At 53.5% G+C, this 11,229-nt stretch overlaps 4 protein-coding genes across 4 annotated transcripts; 3 read left to right on the top strand and 1 right to left on the bottom strand.

Annotated features, from left to right (window-relative positions):
- Nucleotides 1-37: 37 nt before the first annotated feature.
- NCS57_00549100 (Conserved oligomeric Golgi complex subunit 6) lies at nt 38-2,176 on the top strand (the record flags this gene model as incomplete). Its single annotated transcript, XM_053055410.1, has 2 exons — nt 38-349; nt 401-2,176. 2 exons carry the CDS (start codon nt 38-40, stop codon nt 2,174-2,176), a joined length of 2,088 nt encoding a protein of 695 aa, XP_052914365.1.
- A 710-nt stretch (nt 2,177-2,886) lies between these two features.
- Nucleotides 2,887-5,431, top strand: NCS57_00549000 (AAA domain-containing protein; the record flags this gene model as incomplete). Its single annotated transcript, XM_053055409.1, has 3 exons — nt 2,887-2,976; nt 3,051-5,154; nt 5,211-5,431. 3 exons carry the CDS (start codon nt 2,887-2,889, stop codon nt 5,429-5,431), a joined length of 2,415 nt encoding a protein of 804 aa, XP_052914364.1.
- Nucleotides 5,432-5,808: 377 nt separating this feature from the next.
- Nucleotides 5,809-6,496, bottom strand: NCS57_00548900 (uncharacterized protein; the record flags this gene model as incomplete). Its single annotated transcript, XM_053055408.1, has 2 exons — nt 6,251-6,496; nt 5,809-6,180 (listed from the first exon to the last, which is right to left on the bottom strand). Exons 1-2 carry the CDS (start codon nt 6,383-6,385, stop codon nt 5,809-5,811), a joined length of 507 nt encoding a protein of 168 aa, XP_052914363.1. The 5' UTR covers nt 6,386-6,496.
- Nucleotides 6,497-7,157: 661 nt separating this feature from the next.
- On the top strand, nt 7,158-8,051 carry NCS57_00548800 (Ribosomal RNA small subunit methyltransferase NEP1; the record flags this gene model as incomplete). Its single annotated transcript, XM_053055407.1, has 3 exons — nt 7,158-7,197; nt 7,254-7,522; nt 7,575-8,051. 3 exons carry the CDS (start codon nt 7,158-7,160, stop codon nt 8,049-8,051), a joined length of 786 nt encoding a protein of 261 aa, XP_052914362.1.
- Between the last annotated feature and the right edge of the window lie 3,178 nt (nt 8,052-11,229).

Raw genomic sequence — 11,229 nt, 5'->3', positions numbered from 1 at the left:
TCAGGTGACTAGAAGTATCCCGAACACATCTCGCAAGATGTCGTCAGATCGCCCCTGGTCTCTAAAGACCCTTCCTTTGAGGGACGCCTCTGGTGCAGGACTTCTCTCTGCAGACAGTTATCCCCAAACTCCATCAACCCCAAAAAGTTTAACTCCTCTTGCATCGAAAGTTACAAGTGTCTTGTCGACGACACACTCCGATACTGAGTTCAGGGATGCTCTCTCTCTTCTTGATCAACGAGGAATTCAAAATGATGCCGAAACTCGCCGACGAGTACGGCTGGACCTGCAAAAAGAAGTTATCGACAGCAACGGAGAAGTCATCGCTGAGTTTGGTCGTGTCGCTGAGGTGGGTTTATTCCATCTCTGCGTAAGAAGATTAATACTAAGATACTTATAGCAACTCCGACGCATCAAGACAACCATCGACAAGCTAAACAGCGGCTATGAGGGCATGAAAAGCCAGGTTGTTGCAGCTCACGAGCAAACGACGCCAGCACTCTCCGAAGCATCATCACTTCTCGAGCAAAGGAGACAGGTCGAGGTCAAGCAGGACCTTCTAGGCGCTTTCAGGAAGCATTTCATCATGTCTGAGAGTGAGATCGCGGCTTTAACCATGACAGCCGAACCGGTCGATGACCGTTTCTTTGAAGCATTGGGTAAAGCGAAGAAGATTAGCAAAGACTGTGAGATCTTGCTTGGCTTCGAAAAACAAACTTTGGGGTTGGAGTTGATGGAGCAAACGTCAAAGAACATCAACCTTGGCTTCCAGAAACTTTACAAGTGGATACAACGAGAGTTCAGGACGCTGAACCTTGAAAACCCACAGATGAACTCGTCGATTCGACGGGCCCTCAGGGTGCTTGCTGAAAGGCCTTCTCTATTCCAGAACTGCCTGGATTTCTTCTCCGAAGCACGAGAACGAATCCTTTCCGACTCATTCTATGTCGCCCTGACTGGAAGCTCCCCGTCAGGGACTGAGGATCCTTCAGTCAAGCCCATCGATATGACTGCACATGACCCTCTGCGGTACGTGGGTGACATGCTGGCCTGGATCCATTCAGCAACGGTCAGCGAGCGTGAGGCACTGGAGGTATTGTTCGTCGCCGAGGGTGAGGAGCTTGCAAAGGGATTGAAATCCGGTCGAGATGCTGAAATTTGGCGCCTTATCGCGGAAGATGACGAGGTTGAGGCTGACTTCAACGCTTTGAAGGCGTTGAATGATTTGGTGGACCGCGACATTTCTGGCGCAGCTCGTGTGCTTCGCCAACGGATGGAACAAGTGATCCAATCGAACGAAGAGACAATCCCAGCCTACAAGCTCGCGAATCTCATCAACTTCTACCGCATCACATTCCAGAAGACTCTTGGTCCAAATACCAACTTGGTGGAGCTGGTCGAGGGTCTTGAGACGGAGGCTCTTCGCCAGTTCCGGGCATTGGTTAGGGATCACATTGCCACTTTGCAGGGAGAGTTTCAGCATGCTCCTTCAGACCTTGGGCCCCCTGCTTTCCTACAAGACTCATTGAAGCAACTCAAGGCTATCAGCAAGACCTATGACTCTTCTCTGTCTGCTTCGGAGGATCGCGAGAGCGAGTTTGAGAATGTGTTGGCGGAAGCTTTTGAGCCTTTTATGGCAGGGTGTGAGAATATTGCCAAGGTTATGAAGGATCAAAAAGGTGCCATCTTTCTCATCAACTGCATATCATCTGCAACAGCATGTTTAGAGCCGTTCGAGTTCACCCGACGAAGGACCCAACAGCTTCAGGACAAATCAGAGGAGGAGGCCAAAAAACTAGTCGTCAGCCAGTACAACTTCTTCCGAAAAGGGTCCGGCCTTGACCCTATCTTCTCATTTCTAGAAGAGAACAAGGACAAAGATGCTGGTCCGCTGGACGAGAAACTACTTGGCCAGGCGAGCCAAACCCTGGATGACTTCCTACCATCCGCGCTCATGGATGCTATGGAGAACCTGAAGCACCTTCAGGACTCGAAACTGGCTCGACAAGTCACTGAGGAGGCTGCAGAACAATTCTGTAACGACTTCGAGGAGCTTGAAGAAGTGATTCTGGAGGAAGACGAGGACTCTGCGGATTCGGATGACGATGAGGAAGAGGGGCGGCTTCGATCCGTATTTCCCAGAACCACAGCCGAGATACGTGTATTATTGTCATAAAATGGCAGCAGATGGGTGGCGTGTATCCAAAGGGCCTAGATTTCCATCACTCTCTTACACAAATGCCCCCATAATAATGGTACGGTCAAGCCGCCTGCTGGCATTCAGACGATTAGCTGCATCTCTTGCAGGCGAGCCAGGCTCCATAGAGGTTTCCAAATTTGGCTGCCACGCAAGCAACAACGGTTAATTTCTATGCGTGATATTCTTTGAAACATTTCAGCACTTGCAGCATGGTTTTGTCTCATTTCAACATGGCACGTCGAGAACAGGAATTAGTAGAACTTTGTCATTTCCGGACGAGGCTGGCAACGAGCAATAAGTACCCCGCCACGACAGATTGCGACGGGGGTGGGCAGTGCGAGCGAGACTACGTCACCGCCTGCCCGACTTACTTGCTCTGCCATGTACGAAGTACAACGACCAACTCCATCACGTTTCAACCATCACGGACACGAGAAGGCTCCTGATCGCCAGTCTCAACCACACCCGGCCCTTGGAAACACCCCGATCCGATCACGAAGCGCGATTTTCTCAGCCCAACTCATTGGGCTGACAAAGCTCGGGATTTCCGTAAAACGCGTACCCACCGTTCGGCATCTGTCCCAGAGCCTGCTTTCGACAACGACAAACATCAAAAACAGTCGGCGGACTGAGCGCAACGAGGGCTACGCTCTGGGCTACTATGGTATTGCCCTGCCGCCGGAGCCATGTTACGGAACAAGGCCCTGGCTGTGCTGCAGAAAACCTACGATGATAGCTACCTGAGTTGTTCGACTGCCGTCTACTATGAAAGCCAGGTACGACCGAAAGTTTGGTGTTTTTGACTTTTCGGTATTTTTGACTTTGCTCTAACAATGGCTGGCGAGTTCAGGGAAGTGAGGCCGAGGCCATGCGGCACTGGAGGAGTGCCCTCGACCAGATCTACGATTATTATGCGAACCGAGCACCTCCATCATATAGCGTGCGCACCGATACCGAGAAAGCGCTGCAGGACGCCCTGAGAGAGTTGGAACTGCAATGCAAGGAGCGGATCGATCTTCTTGAGGCGCTGCGTGTATCGCGGCAAGAAGAGACACTATCACCACCTCCGCCCAGTGGCAAGTTGATCAAACGACCTAGCCTTCCAGACAACGACAGAGGCCGGGGATCCATAGGACAAGGCACGATACCCGCTGTACAATACTCTGAACTATCGCGACCGTCACTTCCACATCGTCCATCGCAACCCCGACGCACTTCATCGGAGCAGGCTATCGTGGATGGACCCAGCGCATATCTCGACCCAAACGCATCCTCGTCATCGCTGCCAAGATCATCGTCGCCCAACGCCCCGAATCTACCCCCAAGGCCGAATAAGACATTGCGATCACCAAGTCCCGAAAAGCATACCATGAGAACCACCCTGCGTTCGGGAAGGCCAGGCGACAGGCCCATCAAAACTCGCAAAACCCCAAGGCCTGTGGCTGAAGGGCCAAGCAAGGCTGCGACTTTGGCATGGAGCGCCCTCGGTTCCAAGGACAGACTTCTAAGGAGTAGTCAGCCTGAGGCAGGTCCAGCGACTCCAAGCCCAAGCTCTCGCGCTTCCTTGGAACAAGTTCGCAGGCCAGCCCCAGTGCAATGGGACAGTCATTCAAGAAGGCTAGTGGTACCCAGGGAGAATGATTTCAATGGGGAGTCTTCGAGCTCCACGCGTCATTCTGACGAGTACTGCTATGCACGTCCATCCATGTTGTCCGTTACTGCGGCATCAAGTGCTCTCAATTCACTATCCTATCAGGATCTGCCCTCCCCAGACAACTACACAAGTCGGTCCGAACGATTTACGAGCAGCCGAGACAATATCGGGGTGTCGTCATCACCCCGTAAAGTGTCTAAACACGAGGTGGCAAACGGCGTTGAAACCGCTGACGATTCCGGAGAGACATCGGAGAGAAGAAGTGTCTCGGATGCATATCCGAGTAGAAGTCCAGCACCGAAGAGATCCGGGAGGGCTTTGAAACCGCCAAAACCAAACCCAGAGAAAAGGGAACGATCACGACGACGTGAGCGGAAAACGCGGCATGTCTCGACGTCGAGCGCGTCGGCGGATGACACAGGTCGATCCGTCTCAAGGTCAAGACGCGCAAAGGCAAAAGAGACAGCCACTGAGACGGATACCCAAGAAGGCTCCTCAGATGGGGCTCAATCTGGGAAAAGCTCCGACGAGATGACGGAGTGGAAAAAGAAGAAGACAAAGATTTTGAAGAATCTGCCTCCTGGCGTTGACGAGGACGCAGCCAAACAAATTCTCAACGACATCGTTGTGCAGGGAGATGAAGTCCATTGGAGTGATGTGGCCGGTCTGGAAATAGCGAAAAATGCTCTTCGCGAGACAGTTGTATACCCGTTCTTGAGACCAGATCTTTTCATGGGACTTCGAGAACCGGCAAGGGGCATGCTGCTATTCGGGCCACCAGGAACTGGAAAGACGATGCTTGCCAGGGCTGTTGCAACTGAGTCTAAGTCGACATTCTTCTCGATTTCTGCTAGCAGTTTGACGAGCAAATATCTGGGAGAGTCTGAAAAGCTTGTACGAGCTCTCTTCGGGCTCGCTCGGACCTTGGCGCCCAGCATCATCTTCGTTGACGAGATTGACTCGCTCTTATCTCAGCGAACAGGATCCGGAGAGCATGAGGCCACTACGAGAATTAAGACCGAGTTTCTCATCCAGTGGAGCGACCTACAGCGAGCAGCTGCGGGTAGAGAGACCAGTGACAAAGAAAAGGAAAAGGGGGATGCCAACCGGGTTTTGGTGCTGGCTGCAACCAACCTGCCGTGGGCTATTGACGAAGCAGCTCGAAGACGATTTGTTAGACGCCAGTACATCCCCCTCCCCGAGCCAACAACTCGGGAGACACAACTCAGAACGCTCTTGGGCGAACAAAAACATGACTTGTCGAATGAGGATATCCTCAAACTCGTAGACCTAACAGATGGTGAGTAGAAGTTTCTCGACACAGTTGGACGCTAGCTAATACTCGGCGACTTCCAGGCTTCTCGGGTTCAGACATTACCGCACTAGCCAAGGACGCAGCCATGGGACCTCTACGATCTCTGGGAGAGGCCTTGTTGCACATGACGATGGATGAGATTCGGCCAATACAGCTGATCGATTTTGAGGCGAGTTTATCGACAATCCGCCCCAGCGTTAGTAAGGCCGGATTAAAAGAGTATGAAGATTGGGCAAGAGAGTTTGGAGAACGGGGTGGTTGAACTGCTTTCCGGCCTTGTATACAACATGTATCTTAGACGTGTGGGTAGACCACGCTCGCATGGGGAATGGCGCAGTCGTGGGCAACGTTGAATTCCACGATGCGCACATCACGGCCGAAGGATATGGGCGTTAGTGTTCTGATCAGGCTGAATGTCTACTATGTCATTTTATATGGTACACTTGTTTTAGCAACGGCTCTCCGTCGCATGACCACTCCTCATCCAATGTCATTTATCGTACAGGGCGTGGTTTTTCGCCCGCTACTCCCATCCTGGCTCTGATCTCATACCCGCAGCCATGCCTGAGTTATACATTTCTCTCATCAGGCCGAGTTCCGATATCCCGACGTAACTCGCAACATCAACATTTCGGCCGTTTAGTCGACATCGCTCGCTGAAGTCTGGGGTTTGCGTTGTTGCTGGGCCTCCTCCCAAGCCTTACGCTTCACCTCCTTCTTCTCAAGTTCCAATCTCTTCTCCTCTTGTCGCTTATCCTCCTCGGCTTGTCTCCTGGCTGCCCTCCGCTCGTCCTTAGCGGCCTTCTTAGCTTCACGCTCTGCTATCCTTTCCTCCAAACTTGGCACGGGTGGGCGCTCCTCAATGGGGGTACCGTAGGGAGCAATAATGTGCTTGATGACGTGGCGCTTATGTTGGGAAGTCGGCCAGCCGGGGACAATGGCGACAACATCGCCGGTTCGGAGAGAGGAGTTGGGGTCGTGGACGAGGTAGTGCTTGGGGTCGGCAAACCACTGAGGAAGATAGTCAGCAAAACATCACTCAGACGCACAGAGGCTATGAATAGTAACCAGGAAAGCTCACCTTGTTGACAATCTTGTTCCACTTCTGACCTCCAACTCGGACCTTGACAGTCTTTTCCATGAGACCAGCCGAAACGACGACGCCGTGAAGCTCGTGCGTCACGCGGCGCGCGGCCTTGGCGACTTGAGAAGACATGACTTGAGGGACTCGTATATCGAATAAATGTCGAGTCAATCCGTTCGAGGGCCAGAGGCGTAGCCAATCCCTCAATTGCTGGTCTCCAGAGCGAGATGTCGTTTTGATAGCTCGCACCAGGAATGGAAGGCTGTTCTAAAATTTGGCAGCCAATAAGCTTCGAGGCTGTGCGGATGATAGCGCTTATGTAACCCAAAAGCGCAAAGCCGAGGGCGCAGATGTGATTGGACGAGGCTCTCACGAGACCTCAGCAGTTCACACGTGCTAGGAACAAGGGAGCGAATTGTCCCAAGGATATTGCGACCGCACACACAATTTTAACTCTGGCTCTTCTCAGCCAGACTTCCTGAACGATATTTCCACAATTACAACAAATCGAGCATTCCAAGACTCTCAATTCGTTATTCCTCTCATCTTCTAAGCTCATAGTCAGACTTGAGGCACGTGCCCCCCACCATTCGGAGAGTAAACCGCCGACAGCCGGCGATCCGGAGGCTTGGAGAACGAACTCTAGGCTCAATTAGTGTGGGGTCCCTCTTCCTCTTAGCAGGTAAGATTTTGTCAAGGGTTCAACAAAATCGATTCATAGGTACTCTCCCGCCTCCTCCCTCTCTTCTTTCCTCTCTTCCACATTTGCTCCAACTATATATTTGCTCTACCTCGCCACCTCGTCGTCTTGTCTCAGTCACTCCCACTAACACTTCTTGAGTCATCATCGGGCAAACCATTATCCATCTTACCTCCCAATTCACCTTCATACCTCTCAACCAACATGTCTTCTCCCGAGCGTCGAACTGGAGTGAAGCGGCCTAGTAAGTGCTCAACACACCGCTGGGCTGAAAGACCACTGCTAACATGTTCCCATCAGGAACGCAATCTCTTCCTCCTCCTGCGCTCCCCCAACTGGTCGCGGAACAGAACACGCCTATCCCACCCACCGACAAAGACTCCCAGCGTCTCATCGTCGTCCTGTCCAATGCCAGTCTGGAGACGTACAAGGCGTCGCACGGCGGCACCGGCCGCAATGGCATGCACCGCGAGGACAAGTACTCGTTGCTCAACAGCGACGAGCACATCGGTGTCATGCGCAAGATGAATCGGGATATCAGTGATGCCCGACCCGATATCACCCACCAGGTTTCAACTCTGGCTCCCTGAGTCGGCATTCAACATGCTGACCATTTCTTAGTGTTTGCTGACCCTGCTCGACTCGCCCATCAACAAGGCTGGGAAGCTCCAGATCTACATCCACACCGCCAAGGGCGTGCTGATCGAGGTTTCGCCCTCAGTCCGTATCCCCCGAACCTTCAAGCGATTTGCTGGTCTTATGGTGCAGCTTCTTCACCGGCTGTCCATCCGCTCCACCAACTCCAACGAGAAGCTGCTGCGTGTGATCCAGAACCCAATCACCGACCACCTTCCCCCCAACTGCCGCAAGGTGACGCTGAGCTTCGACTCGGAACTTGTGCGAGTCCGTGAGTATGTCGAGAGCGTTGGCCCCAAGGAGAGCATTTGCGTGTTTGTGGGTGCCATGGCCAAGGGTGAGGACAACTTTGCCGACTCACTTGTGGACGAGAAGATCTCCATCAGCAACTACTCTCTGTCTGCCAGTGTGGCCTGCAGCAAGTTCTGCCACGCGGCTGAGGATGTCTGGGACATCATGTAAGAGCGAACTGCGAATGAGGCGGCCTGGGGGCCGGATGCTGCGATAGACGCCAAATGTCGGCTCGCCCTGCGGCGATACAACATCGTCGTTGGGGCGGGACGGCAGGGCGCTGACTTGGAATGCCTGGGGTGTTCGCTGTCGCTTGTTTTTGCAACCAAAACATGGGGCGTTCAACAACGGGTCCAAGACGTGAATGTCGTCTTGATGGGTCATTTCAACCTGGCCCATTCCTTCCTCTTGTCCTTTCTACACTGTTTCTTTGCATGTCTGCCCTGTTTTTTCCCCCCCTTCTGCATTATGCTTGTTTTGTCTGGATGAAGATCTGAGCTGCTAGACCTGGGTACTTGCACGATCTAACCACGCAGCATTTCAATGGACGAAGCACCTGGAAGTCTACATCGCCTATCTAGGCTTTCAGATGCGGGGACGGGCTCGCGTTGAGAGCTGGGGTTATGGCGGATGGCGGTGGTTTAACACGTGAGGCGCGTTCATGATTCGGCTTGATTTACAGTCATGGCTGATGCGTACTCCGCGAGCCCGTGACGGAAGGGCAGACAAGATGCAAGACAGTTGAAGGGCAAAAGTCATCTGATGGAGGAGGCAATATACCATCTGAAGGTACTACTCAAGTAGTAATGAAGTGCACACTTCCATGTTACACAAACGCATATCATATTATGAACCAAAGTCGAGGTATGAGGCCAGCCAAGTGAGGTCCGCTCCAGCCGCGAATACGCGGCAAGCCCAAAACGGCTGGTGTAGCACCAAGACGCCCCGCACAATGGTCGCGTGGGCGCGCCGACCTTTGGAGTGAGAGTGTGGGAGGGTATGAAGTGATGGACGCATGAGACATGGATACAGGGCTTCGAGCTCAAGGGTTATGCCGTGATACTGACGATGCCGAGGTCTAGTCTGCCTTGTTTGTAGCCAAAAGAAGAAAGAAAAATCGTAATACTCCTGCCACGACAGGCTTGCTTAGGGCCTTGGGCTCTCTCGTCCAGTCTGTCGATGGTGGATCTTGGGATTCGACGCTTACTGGGTCTCGCGAGGTTCGCATATCCAACTCCTACGGGATGGTCATCGAAGAAAATACCCCCACGCGAGCGTGAGGTGTGAAGGACAGAGAATCCGACCCTCATTCGATGAAGAGAAGAAGAGGCTAGTCAGTGAAGCGACCAGAGGAGGCTGGTGAGGCGGCCATGTCTGGTCTGGATTTTACGATGTGGCCGGCAGGCCCAAAGACCCTAGACGCGTCGTGTCTGTTGCGCGATGGCATTCCCTGAGGTGGCTCTTGTCCTCTTGTCGAGAAAGCCACTCTAATGGGCCAGGTCAAGCGCAGAGAGGCCTTATCCTATCCAATGTGAGGGTTGATAAGGTAGCCGAGGGCCCGGGGTTGGCCGGTGCAGGCCGGGGGTGGAGGCCCCGGTGGATGCCCGGTGGAGCGAGCCGGGCGGCCGTGAGTCCAGCCGTTGTGCTCGACGTGGTCACGCATCAACGACCGAGAGTCATTGGATCAGTTCGCACGAGCTATTCTCCGATGATCGTACATAGTACACCATCTTGTGCTGTCGAGTACGTACTGCGTGTAGCATATCATATCCCCCCAATGCATCAGGGCTGGACATTAGGTAGGGAGGTGGTTAGTGCTGGCTTGATCTGGCCGCGGGCATGCGGTCCTCCTCGTCATGATCGGAATGTGAGCAAAAGGAGGGGCAGAAAGAGGGGTATGAGGGGGGAACGGTATCAGAGCCATGACTCTGGAGTAATCTGGCTGCATGGTCACGAGAAGAGACAAGGCAGAGTTGTATCGCGGAGGCGGTTTTATCAGATGTGAGGGAATTCCAGGCCATGGCAGGTTGGAGGGTTTTGGAGCTCTGGATCATCCGAATTCGTCTGTCCATCCATCCATCCCATCGTCTGGTCCAATGCGTTTCGCCGCCCACCCAACCACCCTCTCATGGCACGATGCCCCCCTCCAGCTGCAGGTACCGAGTCGGGACAAGTCGCCCCAGAACGCTGTACATGAGATTCCATCTATTTTCGCAGTGTATCGTGATTGATACACAGTCCTCTGCTTCTCTGACCTCGAAGAGAGCAATCAGGGAAGCAACTCGAGGAGCAATCAGGGAAGCAAATGCTTGTCAGGATACAAAACTTGAAGGGTTCAGGGGTGATCATGGGCGGGTGCTGCCGGATGGCGCGGGGCTAGCGAGCGGGCTGTTAACTCAAGGTACATACCCACCCACACTGAGCCCAAGGCCCTCAGGTACCAGTCAAGATTGCACAAGTGCACAATTCCAGAGGGTTTCGGTGCGTGCTTGCAGTGCACAATGCCCTATTTCCTGGTTCTTGCTCGGGGCTAGCCACGCACTCGTCTCCAGGTACCTACCCTCCAGCGTGATGTGATGCGATGTGATGCAAGGCCCACGCTCATGCCAGGGGGGCTATACCGGCTACCTCTTTCTGGCCCCTCTGTGGATGGATCCGGTAGAGCGCGAGAGGGTCAGATGTCAACGAGTCACAGAGCCACAGTCACAAGAGATGCAGAATGGGGACGTTATGAGACGCGGCGGGAGGGCTGGCTGAGACACGCACGCATTGGATCGCATCAGCTCCAGCTCCAACACCGTCTGGCAGCGGCAGTTACAGCGACCTAGCATTAGCTGGGTACATCAGCAGCAGCTCAGTGATCAGTGGGAGTGGCCAACAGCACGTAGCCCGCCATGGGTCCCGTCCTCACGACACCCTCTGTCTCTCGGTTCTTCTCTCACTCTTCCCCCAACCTTTCTCCCTCTCCCGTCTCCCCCCGACTCTTCTCTCCTCTTCACAGAGTCTCTAGAGTCTCTAGTCCACAGCTCCCCTGAGCAATTGCTCCGTCAATTGCTCCTATCATCTCGCAGCGACAAACATTCAATCCTCGTCACTCACAAACTACCTAACGCAGAGACGAGCCCTCGCTTGGACCGGATACCCAGGCATATCCATCCTAACATCTGGACCTACCTACACTAGGGCATCTAACATACAATCGTCCGCAACCTGACGCATACACCAGGCACATAAGGCCCTTTGCACTTCTCTCCTACATATACACCCGGGACGACAGGAATTTCTGGACAACCTCGGGGACTGGTCGATTGATACTGCGGACCCTCGTCTCCCTTTTCAGCGTCTTGCA

This window comes from Fusarium keratoplasticum, chromosome 4 (assembly GCF_025433545.1).
Source record: "Fusarium keratoplasticum isolate Fu6.1 chromosome 4, whole genome shotgun sequence".
Taxonomy (NCBI): Eukaryota; Fungi; Ascomycota; class Sordariomycetes; order Hypocreales; family Nectriaceae; genus Fusarium; species Fusarium keratoplasticum.
The sequence above is the reverse complement of the archived record's forward strand: the minus strand, read 5'-3'. Positions and strand labels throughout refer to the sequence as shown.